General features: G+C 39.4%; 1 protein-coding gene across 1 annotated transcript in view; it reads right to left on the bottom strand.

Annotated features, from left to right (window-relative positions):
- The window catches only part of NLK (nemo like kinase), a 126,290-nt gene extending 107,145 nt beyond the window's left edge, over positions 1–19,145 (bottom strand). Inside the window, exon 1 of the mRNA XM_068977179.1 lies at positions 18,601–19,145. Coding sequence (XP_068833280.1) covers positions 18,601–19,058 — 458 coding nt within the window. The 5' untranslated portion in view covers positions 19,059–19,145. The remainder of the gene's footprint in view (positions 1–18,600) is intronic.
- Between the last annotated feature and the right edge of the window lie 7,494 nt (positions 19,146–26,639).

Raw genomic sequence — 26,639 nt, 5'->3', positions numbered from 1 at the left:
TATCTCCGGGATCATTCAAAACCATTATTTTTAAAATGTCTTTTTTCAATTTTCTTCTAACTATAAATATACCATAGAACTACAGAACAGTTAAATGCTAAAACTGGAAAAACTAGTACTTCAAACATCCAACTCTCAACAGATGGAACCACTGGAGAAATCTATGTAAAACTATTTCTACCACCATCTCTTACAGACCATGTTTATTAAGAATTAGTTATCTGAGGATGCAGCTTTTAAATAACAGCAGGTGCTCAGCATTAAAAGTCAGGGGTTATTCCCTAAAATGAAATTTGTCAGAACTCAGGTTCAGAAAACTCAGGTTCAGAATAATTACAGTTTAAATTAAGAGAAAAATATTTATTTTAATAGAAAAGAATCATTTGTATTTGGTAATGTAAATAAAGTGGTTAAACTTCTGTAAATATCTTTGAATCTATCATGGACACAATAAAGTTAGCTAGAGAAGAATTTTAAAAGCATACTGCAAAGAACCATGTTTATATTAAACCCTGTTCAAAGTTTCCTCTGGCTTGAGGAGCCTGAATAAATGGGACAACATGCTCTAAAGTATAAAGATTCTGCATAAACTTTTATCATCAGTTCCCTCAAAGATTCATTAAAATACTGACAAAGAATAAAAAATATTCATCTCAATTCTTTGTCATATTTTTTAATTAGGAAAAGGAACCAAATTTGCTTATATCGCATTCTCTATTCGTACCTTTTTTATGGAATTCAAAGTGCTTTATTTATTGCAGTATGCGAGATTTTAGTTCCTTGGGCAGGGACTAAACAGAATATTATTTAGCACTCAAATAAATGAGCTATCAAGCCATAGTCATCGAAGAACCTTACATGCATATGAGGAAGTGAAAGAAGTCAGTCTGAAAAGGCTTCATATTACATGATTCTAACTACATAACACAAAAAAGGAAAACTATGGAGGCAGTAAAAGATCAGCAGTTGTTGGGGGTTCGGAAGGAGGGATAATGAATGCATGCAGCATAGAGGATTTTTAGGGCAGTGAAACTATTCTGTATGATACTACAATGCTGAATACATTTGTCAAAATCCATTTAATGTACTACCAAGAGTAGTACCTTACCAAGAGTAAGTAGTACCTAATGTAAAAAAATACACACTTTGGGGGATAATGATGTGTCAATGTGGGTTCATCGACTGTAACAAATGTTATCACTCTGGTTCAGGATGTTCTTAGTGGAGGAGGCTGTGCATGAGCAGGATCAGTGAGTTTACAGGAACTCTCTGTACTTTCTGATTAACTTTGCAGTCAAAGTCAAGGTTTAGGTTTTACACTAAAACCTAAAAACTAAAGTCTACGTAAAACAAACAAAAAGCTAAAGCAGATTATACACGGTGATTAACTGGGGCTTATCAGGAAAGTGAGGTTGAATCAATATTTAAATATCAATTAATGTTCATTATACATAAAATAGATAACTAATAAGGACCTACTGCATAGCACAGGGAACACTTCTTAATATTCTGTAATGACCTACATGGGGCTTTCCTGGTAGCTCAGCTGGTAAAGAATCTGCCTGCAATGCAGGAGATCCCAGTTCGATTCCTGTGTAGGGAAGAATGCCTGGAGAAGGGATAGGCTGCCCACTCTAGTATTCATGGGTTTCCCTGGTGGCTCAGAAGATAAAGAATCTACCTGCAATGTGGGAGACCTGGGTTCAATCCCTGGGTTGGGAAGATTCCCCTGGAGGAGGGCATGGCAATCCACTCCAGTGGATTTGCCTGGAGAATCCCCATGGACAGAGGAGCCTGGGGGGCTACAGTCCATGGGGTTGCAAAGAGTTGGACATGACTGAGCGACTAAGCAAAACAATGACCTATATGGGAAAAGAATCTAAAAAAGAGTGGATATATATATAATTGATATACTCTGCAGTACAGGAGAAACTAACATGACAATGTAAATCAACTACATTCTAAAAAAATTGTTTTTAATTACTGTTTAACATCCATTCATGGTAAAAAAACAATTAAATGAGGGATAAAAGAGAACTTTCTCAATCTGATATGGAGTGTCTGGAAAAACCCACAGCTAACACACTCAGCAGAGAAAGACTGAATGAATTCTCCTTAAGATCAGGAACAAACAGTGAAGTCTACTCTTGTCCTCGAAATCAGGCAAGAAAATAAAGCAGCAAAACTGGAAAGAAAAAGTAAAACTTTGCAGATGACATGACACTGTATATAGGAAATCATGAGAAATATATTTATAAACCATTAGCACTAACAAAAACCTGTTCAACCAGGTTGCAGGGCAAGATTAAATGAAATTAAGAAAGCAATTACAATATCACTGAAAACAATAATAAAAAAAACCCTGAAGAATAAATTGAACAAAGTATAAAAACATATTCTGAAAGCAAAATTGTTGAAGAAATTAAAGAAGATCTAAACAAACAGAAAAACATCCCATATTCTGGATTAGAAGACTTAATATTGCTAAAATGACAAAATTCCCCAAACTGATTTACAGTTCAATGTAATCCCCAACAAAATGCCATCTCTCTCTTTTGTAGCAAGTGGCAAGCTGATCCTAAAATTCATATGAAAGTGTAGAGACCTAGAGTAAGTCAAGACAATCTTAAAACAACCAAAGTTGGGAGCGTCTTATGGTCAACTAATTTTCAACAAGAGGGCCAAGGTCATTCAATTAGGAAATAATTAGTCTTTTCAACAAATGGCAGTGAGACAAGTAGATACCCACATGCAAAACAATGAAGCTGTACTCCCTACCTCACACCATACAGAAATTAACTCAAAATGGATCACAGACCTAACTATATAAGAGCTAGAACTATAAAACTCTTAGAAGAAAACAGAACTATAAATCTTCATGATCCTGGATTATGCAAAACCTTCTTAAATATGACACCAAAAGAGCAAAAGACAAATAGATAAATAGGACCTCATAAAAATTAAAAAAAAAAAAAAAACTTCTATGCTTCAAAGGACACCATGAAGAAAGTTAAAGAATAGGAGAATATATTTACAAATCATATATTTGATAAAGGACTGGTATCTAGAATACATAAAGAACTTAACTTCAAATGTCCAGAATAGGCAAATCTAGAGAGATAGAAAGGTTAACAGTTGCCAGGGGAAGGGGTAATGGAAGCAATTTGCTAATAGGTCTGAGGTTTCTTTTAGTGGTGATAAAAATGGTCTAATTTACTGTAAATATGCTTTAGAAAAACATTAAATTGTACAGTTTAAGTAGGCAAATTGCATAATGTGAATTATATCTCAAGAAAGCCATTTTTAAAAAAGCAAGTAATAATAAACACAAAACCCAGAATAGTGGCTTCCCCTTGGCAGGGGAAGTAAGGCAGAGAGATGGGGTGGATATGTTTTAAGGGCAGCCTCAACAGGGTTGATTTTATGTTCTATTTCTTAGGCTAGGTTGTGGGTTCATGTACACTTTTTAATTATTGTTTTAACTTCTATCATGTATCTTTTATATATATCAATATTACATTTGTTTGTTTAAAGAGCACAGGCCTGGGTGAGGCCTTTTCTATCATTTTGTTAGCTATGAACACCGAGACAAGTCAGTTAGACCTTTCTGAGCTATAGCTTCCTCCTCTAAAAAGAGGGATGCTATCATTGTACTTCATGTTTACAATAAAGAAATTCTTAGTATTTCTTTTAAGTAGAAGTTTGACTCTTTGTGATCCCATGGGCTGCAGCCTGCCAGGCCACTCTGTCCATGGGATTTCCCAGGCAGTAATACTGGAGTGGGTTGCCATTCCCTTCTCCAGGGGATCTTCCTGACCCAGGAATTGAGCCCAGGTCTTCTCTACTGCAGGCAGATTCTTTACTGTCTGAGCCACCATTAAAGCCCTATTACTATAAAATCCAAAATGAAAACCCACTTTACTGCCATCTCACTATAATGACCTTTGTTGGTAGAAATCTTTTCAGACTTTCCTTGAACATAGGAGTGAATTTTTTTTTTAAGGGGATGATCTTTGACACTGATTTTCATGTAAAATTATGAGCATCTTTCAAAGTTAACCACTTCACCATTCATAGACATTTAGGTTGCTTTCAATCTGGGACGTTTTTCTGGGGGTCTTTTTGTCTTTTCTTTGAGACTTTTTTAATAATGTATTTTACCAACATACATCTTAAATTTCTACACAGACAAACCTGATGTTCTTTTTCTTGCTTTGAAATCAAGGCAATGCATCTTTTCCAAGATGATAAATAATTATATATTACTTTCTTCTCACTTTTTGGCTTTTTTTCCATTTAAATTTTTAATCCACTTGGACTTTATTAATGAGCAGAGATGCAACCTCCTCACTCCCCACCACCAGCTAAACACCCCAACACACACATGAAATAAATCAGTGGTTCACTGGAACTGGCTCAGACTGGCCCCTGAGAGACAGTCACATTTTCTGGAATTCTGCAAAGCTGACTGTGAAAAATTATAAAAAGTTAAATTACATAAACTAATAAGGAAACAAATTATAATCAAAATAAAGGTAATAAATACTCAGAAATAACAATTCCTAATTATTTCAGAATGATTTATGCTCTCATGGTTAACATCGACTTCATCTGTATGGTGCAAACGGTTTACAATGGTGTGCTACTGTTTTTCCAATTCAGCATTTAGTGACTTCAGCTTGGTAGCCTGAAACCGGCCATTACAGGACCACAGGAACTGGCAAGCCCTACAAACTAGAGTTTTTTTAATTTTTCAGAGACCCTGCTGTTAAGCATAAACCAGCACAACACAGAAATAAGCCATTCTTTCTCACTAACTTTAAGAAGATCTCTAGTACACACTAATCTGCAATTTATTCATAAATTTATAGAACAGAATAAGGAGCTTAGTATTTTGAGGGGGGTGGTGCTAGCATCAGACTGCTTTGGAATGTTTTGATGTATTAAGTGACACTTGAGATACAGTTTCTATTTCTCAACGTAAGATGACAGTACTGCACTGAGAATGTTATTTTTCCTAAACAATTTAACAGCATTCTTACTTTAATGTAGATTATAAAAATAAAGGGCTATTTTTGTAAATAGTTGGTTATTGTATATTATTTTTAGATTAGGGCTCTTTACTCTTAAGAAAAAAAAATCCAAACATAATACAAAAATCACTACTATCACACAGTCTAAACATCACTGTTTTCTCATAAAAATTCATTTCATGAGGAAATAGGGATCCACATAATGGCAAGGGCCAGCGATACTACTCTTCTTTGACAGTCACCATCACGTACAAACTTAGCATTAGCAACGTTCAACAACAAACATGTAATAAGTATCCACCAATGACCACAATAGGTTCTGGAGACACAAATGAGACATGGCCCCAGCCTTTGAAGCTCTCATCATTTTTAGTGGATTAGTGGGTACAGAATGTGTCCTAAGTGATTATAAGCATTTGCTTTGATTAATACTGAGAGGGAAAGAGAGACAGAAACAGATTGAGTTTCACTTAAAAGAAAATCAAAATTAAAAAAAAAAGTCTGCCCACCTACAGAGACAACCTGATGCGCGTTGATAACATCTTCAGTATCTTACACCAGTTAAAACACCAGTGTCCCTATTTTAATGTCCTTCCCGCTGAGGTACTTTAGGAAGTCAGTGGTTTATCCGCAGACACTACTACCAAGTGCCATCAAGTAAACCAGTGTCAGTTGCACGTATCTTCCTTACCTGTCTCAGGTCATCTAGATTTAGACTCCAGTACCTCCTTCTAGGTGTTTATGTTATGAAGCTATACAATGTAAAAATTGGGTGGATGCAATAAAACAACTCACTTTTGCACATAAGCCAAAATACTTTCAAAGACTTGCTGTCCAGCTGGGGTTTCTGGTTAACAAAATATCTCATGTTGTAGCCCAAGGAGCAAACACAGCAGCCGCCCTTTTCATATACACAGTGATGATTTCAACCATTTCTAATTGTTAATATTTTAAACTTTAAAATCTATCTCTTAGGGATTTGTGCTATATATAGAAATAATCATTCCCTTTGGGAAACAATGGCTCATTTACTGAAAATGAGTTTAACAAAGGAATTATTTGGTACTGAAAAATACAGAGCAGTGAATTGGGTGACACAAATCACAACATCATCAGCTCATGTGACTGTATTAGAGTAATTTCCTTAAAAAAAAATACAGTAACTTAAAATTTAGCTTCAACAATCTAATATCCTCAATCATGTCCTCTGTCATAAAACTGTGAAACCAGATCTTAGGTTCTTAATTTGAAAATGTCCCTTTAATTCTCAATTTGAGATAAATACCACAAAAAAGAAAAAACTCTGCTGAATGGAATATTTCTATTCTGCCTGAAGCCTAGTTTTGACTGGTATGTTTCAGTTGCACATTTGATTCACACTGAATTTTGTTTTAAGTATTAAGAGAATAAATAGCATTCCAAAAAGTCACAAGCTTGAAAACTTCCAGTTCCTTCTCTAGTTGGAGATCTTTACAAAACTTATTACATGGAACAGTGAGTTGATGCAGAGACCGTAAATTTCTTAACACTGTAAGTCTAAATTTAATCGAAACCCAATCTCAGAAAGTTCTGTAAAAACAGCCTTGAAGTTTAAAAAGCAAAAAGTCACAAAATGTTAATCTAGAAGAAAGGTTTATGGGAGTATCACTGTACAATTCTTTCAAGTTTTCTGAGGCTTAAAATTTTTCAAAAAATAAAAGGGGGAGAGGCATGATAGCCTCAAAACAGATACAGAACATGATTACATACATCAAGAGTGAGCTATTTTCAAAAGCCCTGTAGCTCGTAACATTAAACTTTTACCAGAAACCTTAGTCACTGGCACACAAAAACTGCCCAACAGAGTATTCTAAATATTGTCGTTTTTTCTTTCAGAAGCATTGTTTTAGGTTTCATTTATAGGATTTTCGTTTTTCTTTTTTTTTGTTTGTTTGCTTTTAGAAGAACACCTCCTCCACTTTCAATGGGCATTAACTTGGACAGGTATTACTGGTAAAACAGCAAAGGAGCAAAGGTTCTGGCTCAGCCTCCTACCAGTTGTATGACCTTGAACAAACCTCTTAGCTTCTCTGCGTCTCAATTTTCCCACATAAAATGAGGCAGTTACACTAGATGCATTCCAAAGTATCTCTCAACTCTGTAATTCCGTTCAGACAGAGCTCTAGGCTTGTGAGAAAGAAAAACTAGCTCTCAAAGAGGAAAAATATGGCCAAAATCTACCTTTGTAATGTTGGTGAAACAAACAGGATACCAAATTGTAAGCACACAATGTAATAATCATGATCTCAAACTTTAAAACTTTAACATTATTATAAATGCACACATTCCAGATTTTAAAAATTGAAAAAAATTATACCAAAATACTATTAGTGGCTATCTCTGAGCTACAGGTTAAATACAGCTTTTCTGTATTCTCCAAGTTTCCTACAACAAACATATTATTACTTTGATAGTAGAGTGAAAGGAGGGAGTTGATAAGCAAGGAAAAACCCTCCTCTTACGTGCTAAAGGAAATTTTACCTTTGGAAGGCATTCTAGAATTGGAAAGAATTTTTTGAAAACAGTTGGGTGTTATCAGAAAAAAAATCTCTGGTATAGTCATTAACTTGATACCTATCATAATGATTCAAAAGCTGTTGGTTACCTGCCCTAGGTTAGTAAACTTAAGGAGGTACTGCATTTTTTCACGCGTACTGAAACTGGTAATAATAATGACAACTAATGTATACCTAAGTGCCAAGCACAGTTCTAAGACTTTACATATACATTCATTCACTGGATCCTCACACAACCCTATGCAATAGATATACCATTATTTACTATCTCCATTTTACACACGACAACCAGAGGTTAAATAATTTGCCCACAACTAACAAGGGGCAGAGTTAAGATTTATATCCAGGCAGTCATCAGAGTACAGCCTCTTAACTATTTAACCATCCTGTCCTTTTGTACTTAAATGCTCTGCTCAGGTCATTCTTTAACTGCCTTTTGCTCTCAAAGTTCATCTAAACTACTTTTCTTTAACTTGCAAAGAAATAATATTTAAGTATTGGGATAAAAAGATTGGCCAACCTTTTAACTTGCTAGCTGAAAATTATGATTCATTTTTAAGTCATTAAGTCAAAGGTACAGGAAGTATAATTTAATCTCCACATACATCACAAGGTAAACAATACGATAACATCTGAGGGATTAAATATGTAGCATTAATTACTAAGTTAAAATTGGAATATCTTAATAAAAGAAGACACTATTGATTGACATTAATTTGTCCTCATGAATCATCTGTGAAAAGAGCCCTTAAAACCAAATGTTGGACCTTTCTAAAATTTCAATCTTACTGAAATGCCATTTTAAACCATGTCGTAATTAACATGGTTTGGTTTTTAAAAGAATGCATCAATATTTATTTTGAACACTGGCCTTAGTACACACCCAGTTCTCTTCACAATAACCTCAAATACTATTAACATGCAGAACCTGAGACAAGGAACACAAAGGAAGCTATCAATTAAATGCAGTTGAAGGTTCTCACCTAATTCTTAGGCAATTCAAATCCAAACCAAGTATGCTTTTTCTGGCCAGTACCATCACCTGTCAATTTTTATGGTTTCTGGGTTACCTTTAATAAAAGCTCAAATTTCCTCACATCTGTGTTACTAAATGTCTAGCTCTGTCAAAGTAAATACAGAAATCAATAGTTTCCTATTTTAAGAATCAAAAAGAGAAGGAAGAGAAGTGAGAAAAAAAACTTTGCACTGGGTTGCCTGTTAGCTTAGATGTGCAATCTGACAATCACCTGATAATTGCACCCTTTGGGTACTTCTGTACTGGTAAGATAATAAAGTGAAATAAAGTCACCTTTATTTCAATTTACTTACACAATTTGCAAATCTGTAGCTCTCTGCCATGGTAGATTAAGAAAATTAGCATGTAAGAAAAATCACCTGCTTATGTAAATTGGAGGATGGTTTTTATCTATACAGGCAGAAAAAAAAAAAATAGCTGCAATCTGGGTCAAATGACTAATTTTATCTATTTGTTCAAAGGTCTCCCTTCACCTTTTCTCTGTAGCTCAGAGTAAGAATTTTAGGTCAAGGAATGGATAAACAAAAAAGTATCTGTGTTGTCCATTCACCTGTAAGAAGTTTGCTGTCTGACAATACTGAGCTCTATATTACTTAAACTGAAAACAAGACTGAGAACTTTAGATAACAAAACCACAACACTGAGAGAGGAAAGAAAAGAAATCAATGGAGGATATCTGATCTAACTGGCAAAGAAAGCAAACATGACAAGGATCAGGTACCAATTCTACCTTCTGCTACTTTAAGCAAACAGGGCTTCAGAAAAGGAAATTACTCCAAATAATTCAGGGCAGGCAGGACAACTTCTCTACAAAGAACATTAGTCCACTTTGCTCTATAGACAGACCGGGTCAAGTTCTTCTGAGTCTGACGTAAGTTAGATGAATGTGTTCTTGCTCATTTAATGACTATTTTCCCAGCATTCGTTGCTGGAATTCATCCATCCCACTTATAACTGACTCCATCTCCAGTCCAGGAGTGGACCTGACTGCTTTAAAGTAACCTTATCCATACTGACAGTGACGGGTTCAGAGATGAGCACACAATTCAATAAAGGCTAAAGACACTCTAGAACTGGGCTGGTCAATAAGCCAGTCAATAGTCACTGGGCTACTGAACACTTGAAATTTGGTCAGTCCAAACTGAGAAGTGTTCTAAGTGCTAACATACACACTGGGTCTAGTATATTTTATATGGAAAAAAAAATGTAAAATATCTAATGATTTTTATAGTAGTAACATGTTGAAATGATAATATTTTGGATATATTGAGTTAAATAAAATAGATTACTAAAATTAATTTCATTTGTTTCTTTTTACATTTTTAACGTAGAAAATTTAACACTGTGTTATGTGGCTTGCATTATATAGCTGGCCCTTGAACAATGTGAAGGTTAAGGGTGCTGATCCCTGCCCAGTGCAGTAAAAAATCTATGTATTAACTTCTGATTCCCCCTAGACTTAACTTCTAGTAGCCTATGGATGACTGAAAGGAAGCCTTACTGATAATCTAAAAAATTGATTAACACTTTTTGTATGTTATACATACAATATACTGCATTCTTACAACAAAGCAAATTAAAGAAAATGTTAAGAAAATCATAAAGAAGAGAAAATATATTTGTAGTGCCATTTACAAGATTAATCATCTGTCAGTACCTTCATCAATATTGTCTTATATGATACAAAACACTGTCGGTATTATATGTATCACTAACACTAGACATCCAAAATGAAAAGATAATGTGAAAAAGAAACATTTATTTACAGGTATAACTATTCACCCATTGATAACAAAGAAGCAGTAATATGGTAGCTTTATAGCAGACTAGTTTAACCAAAATGAGTGCTGGAAACACACGTTTTAAAAAGACACTTACCTGTGATGCTAGGCTGATATTGTTTCTCCAACTATGAGTGAAAGGGGGTGGGGCATACTGTACAGTAATTATTTGAAAGCAAAGTTAAAACAATAAGAAAACTAATACACTATTAATTCTATATTAATACCATTCACCTTAGCCTGTATAAGGAAAGACTAGTATCTATACCTATCTTACACCTTCATGACATACGTTTTACTTAATTCTTTTGATATTTCTAAACTACAGGCTTCATCTGTGAGTTTTTCAAACTGTCACAAATCTCAAGCTTCCAATATATTTATTTTTTAAAATCTTCATATTAAGTAGACCTATACAGTTCAAACCCTTGTTGTTCAAGGATCAACTGTGTATTGAGGCAACGCAGGATTTTATAAACAAGGAAACCAAGACTCAGAAAAGTCAAATAACTTAACCAAGGTCATAGAGCTGTTGGTAGCAAGGCAGGGACCAGAACCTTGTCTCCTTAGTTAGCACTTTACTACCTTGTCATTAAAAAGAAATAATCTTGCCAAGGAAATGGTACCTTGAATATGATAAACATCAAATTCTCTGGTTTAATAAACTAGAAATAACAACTTGGAATTTGGGAGAATTTTATTAACAATAAAAGTGCTAATATTGGAGACATTCTTTAGAATCAAACATGTATATATGTCAGAGGGGGAAAAAAAAATCATACACATTCTCTCCTATGATCTACTTGTGAAATTTAATGGCCTTTCTCCATCCTCATTTTCTTTGACTTTATCTGCATCAAAGATTACTACCATCTCCCTAACAATCTTCTCCCATGTGCAGGTTGTCAATCACTAATATTTCCTATCTGATTACCCTTAAGAGTTCCCTCTCCAATAATTTCTTCCACCTACAACTGAGAACATTCCCTTGGCCCAGATCTCAGCTATCTCTACTTCCACTTACATAGCCTTGAAAAAAAAAAAAATTCAATCTGAACGGTCACTCTTTCACTCAAAAACTTCCAGTGGTTGCCATTCCTAATGTTTCAACCTTTTTCATTATTTCCTGCCCCCAGGAGTGTTTTCAGACATTTTCCCCTCCAACTGCTCTCCCCTCAATGAAATTTTAATACCACAGATATGCTGCATATCTGTTTAGGTACTGTATGTTGTAAAGGGTCTTTAAATTTAAAAAAAAAAAAGCTTTCTTTTTCCCCTCTCCCCTGTACCAATGGTATCTTATCTCTTCAGCAGGACACTCCAACCTCTTCAAGCTTGCATCTCCACCCTCATCTCCTGTCACCTGCACTGCAATGGATATTCAGCAGCCCCAGCCCTGTAAGTCTCCCTTATAAGGACCCATCCACCAATAATTCCCTTCCCCATTAGTTGACTCTCTCTTCTTTTTTAAACTTTTATTCTTAAAACTCTGTTGAGGTATTTATCTCTTCGAGGAAGCATCCATACCTTCCACAGAAATCCCTCCTATGTATTCCTAGGGAGTATCTCTATTGCTGCACCTACGGCAGTGAATTGTAACTAACCATTTACAAATCTCTTTCCCCCACTAGATCATAATCGCCTTTAAATCTTTATCATCCAGCACAGTGCCTGGCAAACAGTCAACACACAGTCAATGAGTATTATAAGAACAAGTGAAAATAATCTATCCTTACATTTTTATTTGACGGTTTCAAATTTGGTTTCAATTCTCCATCAAGACTCTCTTGAGAGCAAGGATGTATCAGTTCATACTGTTTCCTTAACTGTAAACACCTTCAGGGCAGTATCATGACTTAAACATCTTTATATCCCAAGCACAGCAGAAACTTGAAAGAAGTTTGTGAAATTATTTATACAACTAAATATCCTCATTAAAGCCTACAACAGTGCTGCTCTGTAGCAGGTTGACAAGACCAGTGACCTCCAGCCATGTCAAAATCTTCTGTATGATTCAATCAGTCAAACTTATTCAAAACACAGATGTGAAACTGGGTTTAGGTAGAGATCACCAATCATGATCAAACGCAGACATCCCTGTACAGAGTCTCTCTACTCACACCACTACAATTAACTATTAAATCTGAACTCACTACAGTTTCCTGAGAGAGTTCATCTTTTCATAATGCCAGAGTGTCAGATTTTTTTCTTAAAAAGTTGAGCTAGGTACCTCAGAACTATCAGCTAGGTCTATGACAGTCTGTCACGTGGCTTATTGACAGTATTACAACTGTTGCCTCAGGCACCCTGTGTGTTAACCCCAAGCAACAAAAGGATCAAACTGACAAGCTATTTTAGTTAGAAAATCAATGTTGATCTGCATTAGATGACCCAATCAACAAATAATGCACCTGAGTATTAGGGAAGCACAGGGAATCGCAAGTAAAACCCAAATATAATGTAAAGAACTTCTACTCAATGACTTTTTTCTGTTTGGTTGGATGACAAATGGAAAAGTTTCTTTGGCCTTGACAATTTGCATCAAAGAAATCAAATCAGCATATTATATAAACAGTTGATGCTTGAAATGCTAGGACAGCAACAAATCTAATAAAAACCACCAAGAATAGACACTCGATTCTAAATATAAAAGTCAGTGAAACCCTAATGCTCCAAGTTGTGAAAATAATAAAATACTCTAGTATTCCATTAGAAGACAGCCTTTTGTATAAGGAACAACACCACTACAGTTGCCTATGCTTTGAGGGTTAAATTCCAGAACTCAAATATTCAGTTAATGTATTTTGCAAATATTCTCCTAGCATAGCATATAAAAGAGAACTATATATACCACTATTTCTTTTTTAGGACATACACCAGTGGTAACAACTGACAGCTATAAGAAGTTGCAAGTAGTTCTGAGGGAGACTGTTGTTTTAGCTTGTTTGAAAAGGCAATTCCTTCTGAAATGTATTTTTTTTAGGAAAAAATAAATTTTTCTTCCAAGCTGATAGTCAATAGAACATAAAAATTTCCCCTAAGAATAAGTCAAATTTCTTTTGTTGTGTTTAGGTTTTGTTTCATTTTCGGTTTTTGAATAAAATCTGCATTATCTTGTCCAGGAGCCCAACTATAACACGACTTCCAATGTTACAGGTTATGGACTTTCAGTGACCAAGAAACCAGTTCACTGTCATTAAAGACTGTGTTCCTTTTATTCTCTCTCTGCCTCCTCGACTTTATCACCATGAACCTGCAGTTTCTAAAAGTAAGTTCGTTTGTAGTTAAAACTAACAATATAGATTTCCACATTTCTAGTTTCACACGGATGCTTTGTTATGTCTAGAAGAGCAACCGTTTCCTTTTTATGGTGCAGGCTCTGGTTCTTCAAAGCTCTTTTCACAAAGCAGGGTTCCCCCCCCCACCCGCCCCCAAAGAATCCAGCTGTGGCTGTTAATCTTGGCTGATAGAGCAACTTCTCAAAGCTACAGATTCCTAACCTGGAAAAGGCAACTAATAACAAAATACACTTTAGTCTACTACTCTTTCTGATGCAACTAACGCCAGCATTTTCCTAAAATTATCCCCAAAGCATCCCCCAATTTTCCAAATTTTAGTTTGCTACTTGGGGAGTAAGAGGACTGGAGAAAACATCAGAAAATACATGATGCCTCTAATTTTCACAAGATGAGGAAGCCAGACAATCTCTGCCACGCGTAAGGATTTACACTGAATAATTTTTCATTAAACCACATGTATTTCCCCCACCTCACTGGGATCGTCTTTAACAATTCACACCTGTTCATCCATACTCAAAATGAATTTCCACTAAAGGTGAACTTTGACAAAAAGGATGTCCTTCATTTGTTACATTCTGAGAAAAAAAAAAAAAAATTAATTTCCTTCCAGGTATAGTAATCTATAATACTGCCTAAACGAGTACAGATGATCTGGCTAGAACATCTACCAAGTCCATGTAAACATATATATTATGCTTTTAAAAAATGGTTGCTTTTAATTAATTGAGAGAACAGAATACTTAACCCTAACTCTAAATTCAAGCCCTTGGCATACAGCAGAACTAAGGGGACACTATGGTATTTAAAGTCATGCCTCTAAAAAACAGTGGGTTTCTCTGGTGGCTCAAAGGGTAAAGAACCTGCCTGCAGTGCAGGAGACCTGGGTTCGATCCCTGGGTCTGGAAGACTCCCCTGGAAAAAAGGAATGGCTACCCACTCCAGTATTCTTGCTTGGAGAATTTCACAGTCTGCATGTTGATTTTACCTGATTAACCCAACCATATGCGAAGCCACATCTATGCACATTTACACAAAGTTTGATTTCCCTACCAATAATAACCACAATAAAAAACAGCTAACATTTATTGAGTGCTTACTGTGTGCTACACAGTATACTCAATGGTTTACAAGGATTACCTTCATTTAATCCTCAAATCAATGGAATGAAATGAATGCTATTATTATCCTTACTTTATAGATGAGAAACAGAGAGAGGTTAAACAATATGTCAAGATCACACAACTAGTAAGTAAGTATCACTACAGTGATGCTTGAGTTTCAAACTTCATATAAAAGTAACCTGCTGAAAGTATTAGAGTAATACAATTCAAAGTTCTCCAACTTAACTTGGAGAACAAAGGCAACGAACTGAATGCAATCCCAGACAAGTAAAAAAAATGCTGATTTCATATAGTAGAAGCCTTTCTCAGATTATCATCAAGGTGGCAATGTGTACCATTAATTCAGTCTGATATTTTTGGCTGCCAGTCAAAGCTGCTTGGGTTCTGCAGTTCTCAAACCTTTCTCATGTGGTCAGTTTCCTCCAATTCTCAAAAGTATACACTTCATGAGCCCCTGAAGGCTTTATGTTGTAACACTCTTTGTCCCAAAGTTGTCACATCTTTAAGAACAACCTAACTTACTTTCCATCTGGCAAATGTTAACTACAGACAAAAAGGTATTGACATTCTCACAGAAAAAGTGAGGTTCTGTCTGTGAGTTGTTTTGTGTTTTGGTTTTGCATTGTGAAAATATCCATAAGGGCATTTGGAAGCCTTGTTATCTGATAAAGAAGGTAAATTGATATACGATGCTTTGATAACCCATAAACAATATTCTATCGCTGGCAATGAATGTATCTCAGGCTACCCCATGATCATATTACTAGGTAAACTGGAATCCTTACTTTGAGATAAAGCACAGCAGACAGTTGTTAATGAAACCTTAATTGAACTGTCAAAGCACCACCTTTACCAGCAAGCTAATAGGTAATTCACTACTTTCACACAACTGTCCAATACTGATAAGTTATTCCAATAGTTAAATTCGGCAGAAAGATAAATCAAGCCTGGTAGACTGAACTGTTCAGTGAGAAATCAGAATGGTAAAATGCTGCATCACCTCTACAAATCTCTCTCCTTGTCTACATGGAGGAACAACAATATCCCTCAAAATTATAAGCAACACTTAGCTATCAGTTTAGTACCACTGGGTACACGTCCAGAAAAAGAAACGAGAGCGCATACAGTTTCCCCTCATATGCCACGACAGAAGGAAAATACTTGCAAAATGCATTAGACATATTTGAGCCTAAGTGAATCTTATAATGCCCAAGTAGTTATATGGTGCTTTGAATTAAATGATGTGTCTTTAGGAGAATATTTTTATGTTCTATTTTAAGCACTTTAGAAAATAGTTGTTTCAGAGTCATTAAGTGCCTTCTAAATTAAAAAGAAAAATCTTCACACAGTTAGTTAAAAAGTAAAAAAAGCTCACTAACATCTTTAGCTTGGGTTTGAAAATACTAGTGCAATTCACTGTGGTCTGTCATTCAAATTTCTAGTTTTAACAATCTTACTTGGGTCATACAGCAATTAAATTTCAAATATAAAAAGCAATTCAGACAGCAAGTTATAAATATGTAAATACAAAAATAGAAGAGTATTTGCATACTAAAACACACACCTGGAACTCTTTTCCTTTTTTTTCATACCGAATTTTATTTCACCTGTAACAGCTGATAAAAACATTCAATGCAGCTAAACAGAAAAACCTGGTTAAAGAACAAAGAAGGACCTGACCAGATCAAGTAACCAAGCAGCAAAGATGCCACAGCACTGTGTTGGGGAGAGAAAAAGTACTCTAGCAGGCCCAGTCACTACCCTCATTGGGCTTACAAATGTGATCAGACAGGGCAAGTACAAAACCAGTGGTGCACAGTGGAAGACAGTCACAAATGGAGGTGCTTCAAGTACATGGAATGAACTCCATGAGTGGTAGAAGGGGTCAATGAAGGAAAGACTCTAGAATGGATTCAAATCAAACATTTGGATTTTCATGTACTGGTAATTTAGAATACCACTACTTGGTGGGATATGTTTCAGCACTCCAGTTCCTTATCTCCCTTCCCTTGAAAAAAAAAAGAAAAAAGAAATTCCCTTAGCACCAACTAAAAGTTAAAACTTCTACAAACCCCATCACCAGTTGATAGAAATGAAGAGAAAATAACACCTTTAGAACATAGTCAAGAATCCTGCAACCCATTTCCCTGTCAGCACATCTCCAGTTCTTAGCACTGTATGCAAAGCACTAAAATGACAGAGCATCCAGGTCTAAGAAAATCCAAACAAATTCTCAGTAAATCAATGACAAAATTACAATCTTTTTCTTCCCCTCAGCTTTGAAATCCTCCAGGGTTAGACAAGGAACAGCAGTTCACCGTGTTGTCCCTGAGGATAGGATGTGGAAGGGAAGACAGGAAGGCAAGAACAGGCAGGTCCCTGAGCAGAGACTGAAGAAGCACCATTGCCGGCTACCCTCTTTCCCACCAGGAATCCCTCACACCTTGGAGAACAGAGGACTGCAGCAGCAACCTCCTTGGAGAGCTCACTGGGAAGACACTAGACTTTACCAGGTTAAAAAAAGATGGACTGGATCACTTAGTAGCCTAGTTTATAAAATCTGAAATGTAAATAAAGATGGCCAGATGTAATGCAAAAATGAAATTCATATCAATTACAGCCTGAAAAGCAATGATGAAAGGAGATGCTTACCAGGCTAGTTCCAAAGAGTTCATTTTCCCTAGGTGATGGGGACTTTTCTAGACATTAACAAGAATCTTTTTTTAAATCAGGGTATAGTTGAAGGAATCTATTTTTGAAGCACTGAAAACATCAATTCATCTATTCACACCAGAATACTTAAAAACTCCTTGGGGATTAAAAACTCAGTTCACTCTAGTTTTGATAGAAACAGGACCCTACAATGATAAATACATTTTACTATAAACTACTAATCTTCCTAAATAGACAAAATGACAAAATGTTGCATTTAAGAAGCCCTCAGACTTTAAAAAAATATATACTAGCACTAGCAAAAACAGAGCAGTTTCATGTTTTAAAAGTACACTCCCTACTACAGCAACCAACCAAGGGATAAGGGCAACTCACAAGCCACTAAATGACACTAAACCATTACACTGAATGTGGGCCACTGCATAGTTACAGTCTACTGACCTCAATTGTGGTACTCATGTGTGATGCTATATTTAATGCATTCTTATCAAAAGGCTAAAGCTACATACTTCCCAACTGTAGCTTTATAGGTTTAAAATAAACCACTCACTCATGAAAAGACTTAACTGGTTCAAGTATGAACCCTATCTTCCTTTGAGGATCGCAATCACAAATTAAGGAATGAAAAGAGAGAAAGAGCAAAATAGTTGTTGAAAGTATACCCCAATGACCAGACTATGGTAAGGAATTCAGTTTGGGTCAGTTGTGACATCTGCTCCAGTTGGGCAACTGATTCAAACTCAATCAAACATAAGGGATGGCCAAGGTCTGTGGAGGAATAAGCGTTCCATGCATTCACCTATTTACTGAGTCTCCATTCAGTGGCTTCCTTAGGTTCTACGCTGTAAGTTTGGTAGACAACAAACTTCTGTGAGTTCCTCAACAGAGGGTGCTCCACCAAAACTGGCCAGGACTTCAAAGCTTAAGCCTAGACAGCCAATGCCATCAGGTCTCTTTTACCAGGTAATGAAGGGTGACTTCCTATAGTGGAGTTGAGCAGCTTGTTCCACTTGGGTCGACATGGAGAAAAACCATGAGAAAAGGCCTTGCCCAGCAACCTTGAGAAGAAACCAGAAGTCGTGACTCTTCCTTGGATACTCACCAGACGACACCAAAGGCTCCATATCCAATAGGTCTATCCGGCTCAATATCCAGCTGCTGTTGTGGATGATGCGAGTGCTGATGATGGTGCGCCTTAACTGTGGCAGCTGCGGCAGCCTGTACCTGAGCTGGGGCTGCTGCAGCTGGTCCTGGAGCCTGACCCGGTGCCGGCGATGGGAAGTAAGGCTGCTGTTGCCCAGGGTTTAACATGGCTGCAGCTGCGGCCGCGGCGGCGGCTGCCGCAGCTGCCGAGGAAGTATGCTGCTGCACGGGGTGGACCGCAGCAGCCGACCCGGGATGAAGATGGTGCTGAGGGTGGTGGTGGTGGTGAAGGTGAGGAGGAGGGAGGTGTGGAAGGTGGTGGTGATGGTGGTGGTGGTGCCCTGCTGCTGCCGCAGATGTACCGCCATTGTAAGCCGCCATCATTTTTGCGTTGGCTCTTGCGCCACAAAGAGACATTCAAAAAAAAAATGCCCTTTGATTGGAAAGCAAACTGGGTCAAGCTGTCATTTGGCCATTTAAAAATGAAGGAAAAAACCACTCACTCCACCTCCAAAAAACATGGAGCGGAACTGGCTTTATGTCTTCATCAGTCAATCCAGACAAGTTAGAGGATCTTGGTGTTTAAGTTGGGGGTGAGCGTGTGTGGAAGGGTGTGGGTTGCCCCCCCCAAAAAAAATAAAAGAAAAAGAAAAAGGAAAAAGGGACCCCTTCCCCCCAGGTTTCCTGCCACAAGTGGATACTAAAACTCCATCCTTAATTCGGGGGAGGTTCCAACTTTGAATGTGGGAATGAAGGCCAAACCTCCCGACCTCCTGAACTCCACACGCGAAAAGGATCAGGTAACACACCACCCTTGGAATCTTGTAAGAGGCTTGACTCATCTACCCCTTCCATTCCAACATCCTTTTCTAAACACCTACCACCTCCTCAAAAATGCAACTGAAAAAAATTCCACCACCCCAAAGTGAAAAGATGGGGGAAAATGTTCAGGGAAACAAGCTTCCCCCCCCTCGAACTCTCAGGCCTTCCTACATCTCCCCCTACTCCTCGTCAGGTTGACCTGATTGGAGGTGGGGGGGGGGGGGGCGGACTAAACTTTCCCGAACAGAAAAGAGCCAGGGAAGGAGGCAAGAGGGACAGAGTGAGCAGAGGAGGCGACAGGGCAGGACAGAGAGGAGAAAGAGAACCGGGGCAAAGTGAAGGTAAGGAGGTGCGGGGAGGAATGAAAGAGAGGTGGGCAGCACTCGGACGCCGAGACAGAGGGAACCGCCCCGGGAGGAGGTTAGGGTCCCGGGGCCAAAGAATGGGACCCCCGGGAGGCGGGCGGGGTGCAGTCGGAAGCGGACTGACTCCTGCCCCCGCCGCCGGCCGCTTCTGCTGAGGAGGGTTGGGGGGGAGAGCGGGTGGGTCCCCCCGCGCGACGGCCCCCGCAGGGCTCAAGGCTGCTCCGTCTCCCCCCCTCCCCCCCACCCGGCTTCCGTCCCCGCGGCCGCTTTCTCCTTAGCCGCTGTGGCCGCTTTCTCCTCAGCCGCCGCCTCCTCAGCCGCCGGTGCCGCCGCGGCCGGACTCACCTCCCCTAGCAAAGCCGGATAGAGCGGAGCCAGCGGCGGACACGCGCAACCAGCCGCCGAGGCCCCGCCCCCGCCTCACACTGACCGGCTGCCCTAGCCAATCCACGCCCACCTGTCCGCGTCCGCCTCCAATCCTGGGCCGGCAGCTTCAGACAGGCGCACTGTTCGGCCAGTGGCGACAAGATGTGGGTCTCCTGGGGAAATCCCGCCCCCGACCCAGGATGGGCAGATAGAAAAACCAATCAAAAGGCAGAGTTGGGCCTGACCGACAAGGCCAAAAGCGAATTAAACACCAAAGATCTCCGTGACATTTTCTTTCGCCTCTCTCTTTTCTTTTTCTCCTTTTATTTTTTTGGCAGGAGCAGGAAGCTGCGTGCTAATCCCGCCTGCAAAAGCTGGAGGAGCGGGTTGGAACGAAAGAACCAATCGTGAGCTGGGGAGCAAGAACAGAGCAACCAATCATTGGCTTGAAGAGGAAGTGGGATGAGACGGGAACCAGATAGACATTTCATTTGACAAATGAAAGAGGAAATTGATTTCGGTCCCACCCTTCCGATCTCCTATAGGTCAGGATTGTGGAGAATCGCTGTCATATCAACGACGACCTCCTCAAGGGGCGGGCCAAGTGAGAGGGGGTGTGGTTTCAGAGAAGGGGGCGGGACCTAGAGGAAGAAGGCGGAGTCCAAATCATCCATTGATAGGAACCATCTACTATCCCTTTTAGAGACTTCAGGTGTGGAGAAATAGGTGATGCCAAGAGGGGATGTCGAGCTTCAGAAACTCAATCAAGGTTACGCATCAGGGCAATCACAAAAGAAACTCAGACTGATGGTTCATAACCTACAGCTGGTCTTCCATGGCTAATCCTCAGTGGCAAAAAGACATTTTTCCAGTTTTCACAACTAACACGCTCATGGAACAATAGGCCTATAGATATAATTAAAACAACAAAAATATTAAACCTAACCACAAAGACTGTAACTTTATCCCATCTTTCTAATAAATTCTAGTCATTGAAAGTTTACTAAAATAAGCCTTTCACTTTCACATAACCTCACTTGCATAAATCTACTTTTCTTTAAAAATAGGAAATAATAAGCTTATAGAACCTTACCCTTACTAAAACTGTGCACTCAGAACCCTGGAAATCATCATTGATTTCTCTCTTGCCTGCTCACTCCTCCCCTTCTAATCAATCATCAAGTCTTAAACACTTCTGAACACTTAAAAACATGGTCTTCCCTTGTGGCTTAGATGGTGAAGACTGTACCCGCAATGCGGGAGACTCAGGTCTGACCCCTGGCTCGGGAAGATCCCCTGGAGAGGGGAATGACAACCCACTCCAGTATTCTTGCCTTGAGAATTCAACTCTGGCTGGCTAGAGTTCATGGGGTCGCAAAGAGTCAGACACAATGGAGCGACTAACAGTGTCACTTTCTATCAAACACACATACGTACACACACCCTTCTCCACAGTTACCATGAAGTGAAGTGAAGTGAAGTCGCTCAGTTGTGTCCGACTCTTTGCGACTCCATAGACTGTAGCCTGTCAGGCTCCTCCAGCCATGGGATTTTCCAGGCAAGAGTGCTGGAGTGGATTGCCATTTCCTGCTCCAGGGGATCTACCCGACCCAGGAATTGAACCCGGGTCTCCTGCATTGCAGGCAGACGCTTTACCATCTGAGCCACCAGGGAAGCCCACAGTTACCATGGTATTACCTAAATGCATGCCACTAGAATCTTTAATTATGATCTCCCTGTCTACAGGACTTCCCGATGGCTCAGCTAGTACAGACTCTGCCTGCAATGTGGGAGACCACAGGAACCTGGGTTCCATCCCTGGTTGGGGAAGATCCCCTGGAGAAGGGAATGGCTGCTATTGCTGCTGCTAAGTCACTTCAGTCGTGTCTGACTCTGTGCGACCCATACACGGCAGCCCACCAGGCTCCTCCGTCCCTGGAATTCTCCAGGCAAGAACGCTGGAGTGAGTTGCCATTTCCTTCTCCAATGCATGAAAGTGAAAAGTGAAAGTGAAGTCGCTCAGTCGTGTCCGAATCTTAGCGACCCCATAGGCTGTAGCCTACCAGGCTCCTCCATCCATGGGATTTTCCAGGCAAGAGTACTGGAGTGGGGTGCCACTGCCTTCTCCAAAGGGAATAGGTACCCACTCCATTCTTTGGCCTGGGTCCCAAGGAGTCAGACACAGGTGAGCAACTTTCACTTTCCCTGCCTATAGGATCAGTCAGTTCAGTCGCTCAGTCGTGTCCGACTCTTTGAGACCCGATGAATCGCAGCACGCCAATTCTCCCTGTCCATCACCAACACCCGGAATTCACTCAGACTCACGTCCATCGAGTCAATGATGCCATCCAGCCATCTCATCCTCTGTCGTCCCCTTCTCCTCCTGCCCCCAATCCCTCCCAGCATCAGAGTCTTTTCCAATGAGTCAACTCTTCGCATGAGGTGGCCAAAGTACTGGAGTTTCAGCTTTAGCATCATTCCTTCCAAAGAAATCCCAGAGCTGATCTGCTTCAGAATGGACTGGTTGGATCTCCTTGCAGTCCAAGGGACTCTCAAGAGTCTTCTCCAACACCACAGTTCAAAACCATCAATTCTTCAGCACTCAGCCTTCTTCACAGTCCAACTCTCACATCCATACATGACTACTGGAAAAACCATAGCCTTGACTAGACGGACCTTTGTTGGCAAAGTAATGTCTGTGCTTTTGAATATGCTATCTAGGTTGGTCATAACTTTTCTTGCAAGGAGTAGGCGTCTTTTAATTTCATGGCTGCAATCACCATCTGCAGTGATTTTGGAGCCCCCCGAAATAAAGTCAGCCACTGTTTCCACTGTTTCCCCATCTATTTCCCATGAAGTGATGGGACCAGATGCCATGATCTTTGTTTTCTGAATGTTGAGCTTTAAGCCAACTTTGTCACTCTCCTCTTTCACTTTCATCAAGAGGCTTTTTAGTTCCTCTTCACTTTCTGCCATAAGGGTGGTGTCATCTGCGTATCTGAGGTTATTGATATTTCTCCTGGCAATCTTGATTCCAGCTTGTGTTTCTTCCAGTCCAGCATTTCTCATGATGTACTCTGCATATAAGTTAAATAAGCAGGGTAACAATATACAGCCTTGACGTACTCCTTTTCCTATTTGAAACCAGTCTGTTGTTCCATGTCCAGTTCTAACTGTTGCTTCCTGACCTGCATACAGATTTCTCAAGAGGCAGGTTAGGTGATCTGGTATTCCCAACTCTTTCAGAATTTTCCACAGTTTATTGTGATCCACACGATCAAAGGCTTTGGCATAGTCAATAAAGCAGAAATAGATGTTTTTCTGGAACTCTTTTGCTTTTTCCATGATCCAGCGGATGTTGGCAATTTGATCTCTGGTTCCTCTGCCTTTTCTAAAACCAGCTTGAACATCAGGATGTTCACAGTTCACGTATTACTGAAGCCTGGCTTGGAGAATTTTGAGCATTACTTTACTAGCATGTGAGATGAGTGCAATTGTGCGGTAGTTTGAACATTCTTTTGCATTGCCTTTCTTTGGGATTGGAATGAAAAATGACCTTTTCCAGTCCTGTGACCACTGCTGAGTTGTCCAAGTTTGCTGGCATATTGAGTGCAGCCCTTTCACAGCATTATCTTTCAGGATTTGAAACAGCTCAACTGGAATTCCATCACCTCCACTAGCTTTGTTCATAGTGATGCTTTCTAAGGCCCACTTAACTTCACATTCCAAGATGTCTGGCTCTAGATGAGTGATCACACCATCGTGATTATCTGGGTCGTGAAGATCTTTTTTGTACAGTTCTTCTGTGTATTCTTGCCACCTCTTCTTAATATCTTCTGCTTCTGTTAGGTCCATACCATTTCTGTCCTTTATCGAGCCCATCTTTGCATGAAATGTTCCCTTGGTATCTCTAATTTTCTTGAAGAGATCTCTAGTCTTTCCCATTCTGTTCTTTTCCTCTATTTCTTTGCATAAGATCACTGAAGAAGGCTTTCTTATCTCTTCTTGCTATTCTTTGGAACTCTGCATTCAGATGCTTATATCTTTCCTTTTCTCCTTTGCTTTTCATTTCTCTTCTTTTCACAGCTATTTGTAAGGCCTCCCCAGACAGCCATTTTGATCTTTTGCATTACTTTTCCATGGGGATGGTCTTGATCCCTGTCTCCTGTACAATGTCATGAACCTCATTCCATAGTTCATTAGGCACTCTGTCTATCAGATCTAGGCCCTTAAATCTATTTTTCACTTCCACTGTATAATCATAAGGGATTTGATTTAGGTCATACCTGAATGGTCTAGCGGTTTTCCCTACTTTCTTCAATTTCAGTCTGAATTTGGTAATAAGGAGTTCATGATCTGAGCCACAGTCAGCTCCTGGTCTTGTTTTTGTTGACTGTATAGAGCTTCTCCATCTTTCGCTGCAGAGAATATAATCAATCTGAGTTTGGTGTTGACCATCTGGTGATGTCCATGTGTAGAGTCTTCTCTTGTGTTTTTGGAAGAGGGTGTTTGCTATGACCAGTGCATTTTCTTGGCAAAACTCTATTAGTCTTTGCCCTGCTTCATTCCACATTCCAAGGCCAAATTTACCTGTTACTCCATGTGTTTCTTGACTTCCTATTTTTGCATTCCGGTCCCCTATAATGAAAAGGACATCTTTTTGGGTGTTAGTTCTAAAAGGTCTCGTAGGTCTTCATAGAACCGTTCAACTTCAGCTTCTTCAGCATTACTGGTTGGGGCATAGATTTGGATTACCGTGATATTGAATGGTTTGCCTTGGAAACGAACAGAGATCATTCTGTCGTTTTTGAGATTGCATCCAAGTACTGCATTTCAGACTCTTTTGTTGACCATGATGGCTACTCCATTTTTTCTGAGGGATTCCTGCCCGCAGTAGTAGATATAATGGTCATCTGAGTTAAATTCACCCATTCCAGTCCATTTTAGTTCGCTGATTCCTAGAATGTCAACGTTCACTCTTGCCATCTCTTGTTTGACCACTTCCAATTTGCCTTGATTCATGGACCTGACATTCCAGGTTCCTATGCAATATTGCTCTTTACAGCATCGGACCTTGCTTCTATCACTAGTCACATCCACAGCTGGGTATTGTTTTTGCTTTGGCTCCATCCCTTCATTCTTTCTGGAGTTATTTCTCCACTGATCTCCAGTAGCATATTGGGCACCTACTGACCTGGGGAGTTCCTCTTTCAGTATCCTATCATTTTGCCTTTTCATGCTGTTCATGGGGTTCTCAAGGATACTGAAGTGGTTTGCCATTCCCTTCTCCAGTGGACCACATTCTGTCAGACCTCCCCACCATGACCCGCCCAACTTGGGTTGTCCCGCGGACATGGCTTAGTTTCACTGAGTTAGACAAGGCTGTGGTCCTAGTGTAATTAGATTAACTAGTTTTCTGTGAGTATGGTAGCTGTCCTCTAATCCATCATCCACTGAGAGCATTGCAATCTTTTAAAAACACAAGTCTGACCACACCCCTATCCTTGAAAAAGTCAATAAGTCTAAATAGCCCAGCTAGATCTGGTTCCCACCTCCCTTCACAGGCTTATATACTCCGGACATTCTGCATTTCTTTCAGTTTCTCAAATGGTTTGTTGCCTCCATGCATATCATCAGCTCCAAACACTCCCCACTCCCATTCCAACTAATACTTCTGGTCTTCACTTCTCTTTCTGAAAAGATTTCCCTAACTCTATGGTAGAATACGTGTTTCTGTTAAATATTTCCATGGCACTACATCCCTCATAGCACTGAGAACTGTTTATTTATTTTGAGAACTCTTTTAATTTTCATTGTTTACTGAGTTTGACCAGGACAGGAAGCTTCTCTGTTCCACTCAGTGTTCCTTGAGTCTGGTTCCTTGAGCCGTGTCTAAAAGGTGAAGGCAATAAAGATTTGTATGCATTTCTGAGAGCAGAAGTGGGTGCCAATCCAAGCTCTGCTATTTACTAGCTGTATGATTTAGGCAATTTAACTAACTTTAAAGTTCCTGACAATATATGTTCATTCTCTTTCAATCAGAATCTTGGGGTGTGGGGGTGGCAGGGATCTGTTTAATAAGCCCTCCAGGTGATTCTTATATACACTAAAGTTTGAGAAGCACTGGCCTAGAGCAAAGGGGCTATATTCTTTTTTTTTTTTTTTTTGAGTCTTCCTAAGGTGTTGGAGAAAACTCTTGAGAGTCTCTTGGACTGCAAGGAGATCCAACCAGTCCATTCTAAAGATCAGTCTTGGGTGTTCTTTGGAAGGACTGATGCTGAAACTTCAGTACTTTGGCCACCTCATGCAAAGAGCTGACTCATTGGAAAAGACTCTGATGCTCAGAGGGATTGGGGGCAGGAGGAAAAGGGGACGACAGAGGATGAGATGGCTGGATGGCACCACCGACTCGATGGACGTGAGTTTGAGTGAACTCTGGGAGTTG

The sequence above is a fragment of the Capricornis sumatraensis genome, chromosome 8, assembly GCF_032405125.1.
Source record: "Capricornis sumatraensis isolate serow.1 chromosome 8, serow.2, whole genome shotgun sequence".
Classification (NCBI taxonomy): Eukaryota; Metazoa; Chordata; class Mammalia; order Artiodactyla; family Bovidae; genus Capricornis; species Capricornis sumatraensis.
This window is presented reverse-complemented; position numbering and strand designations above follow the sequence as displayed.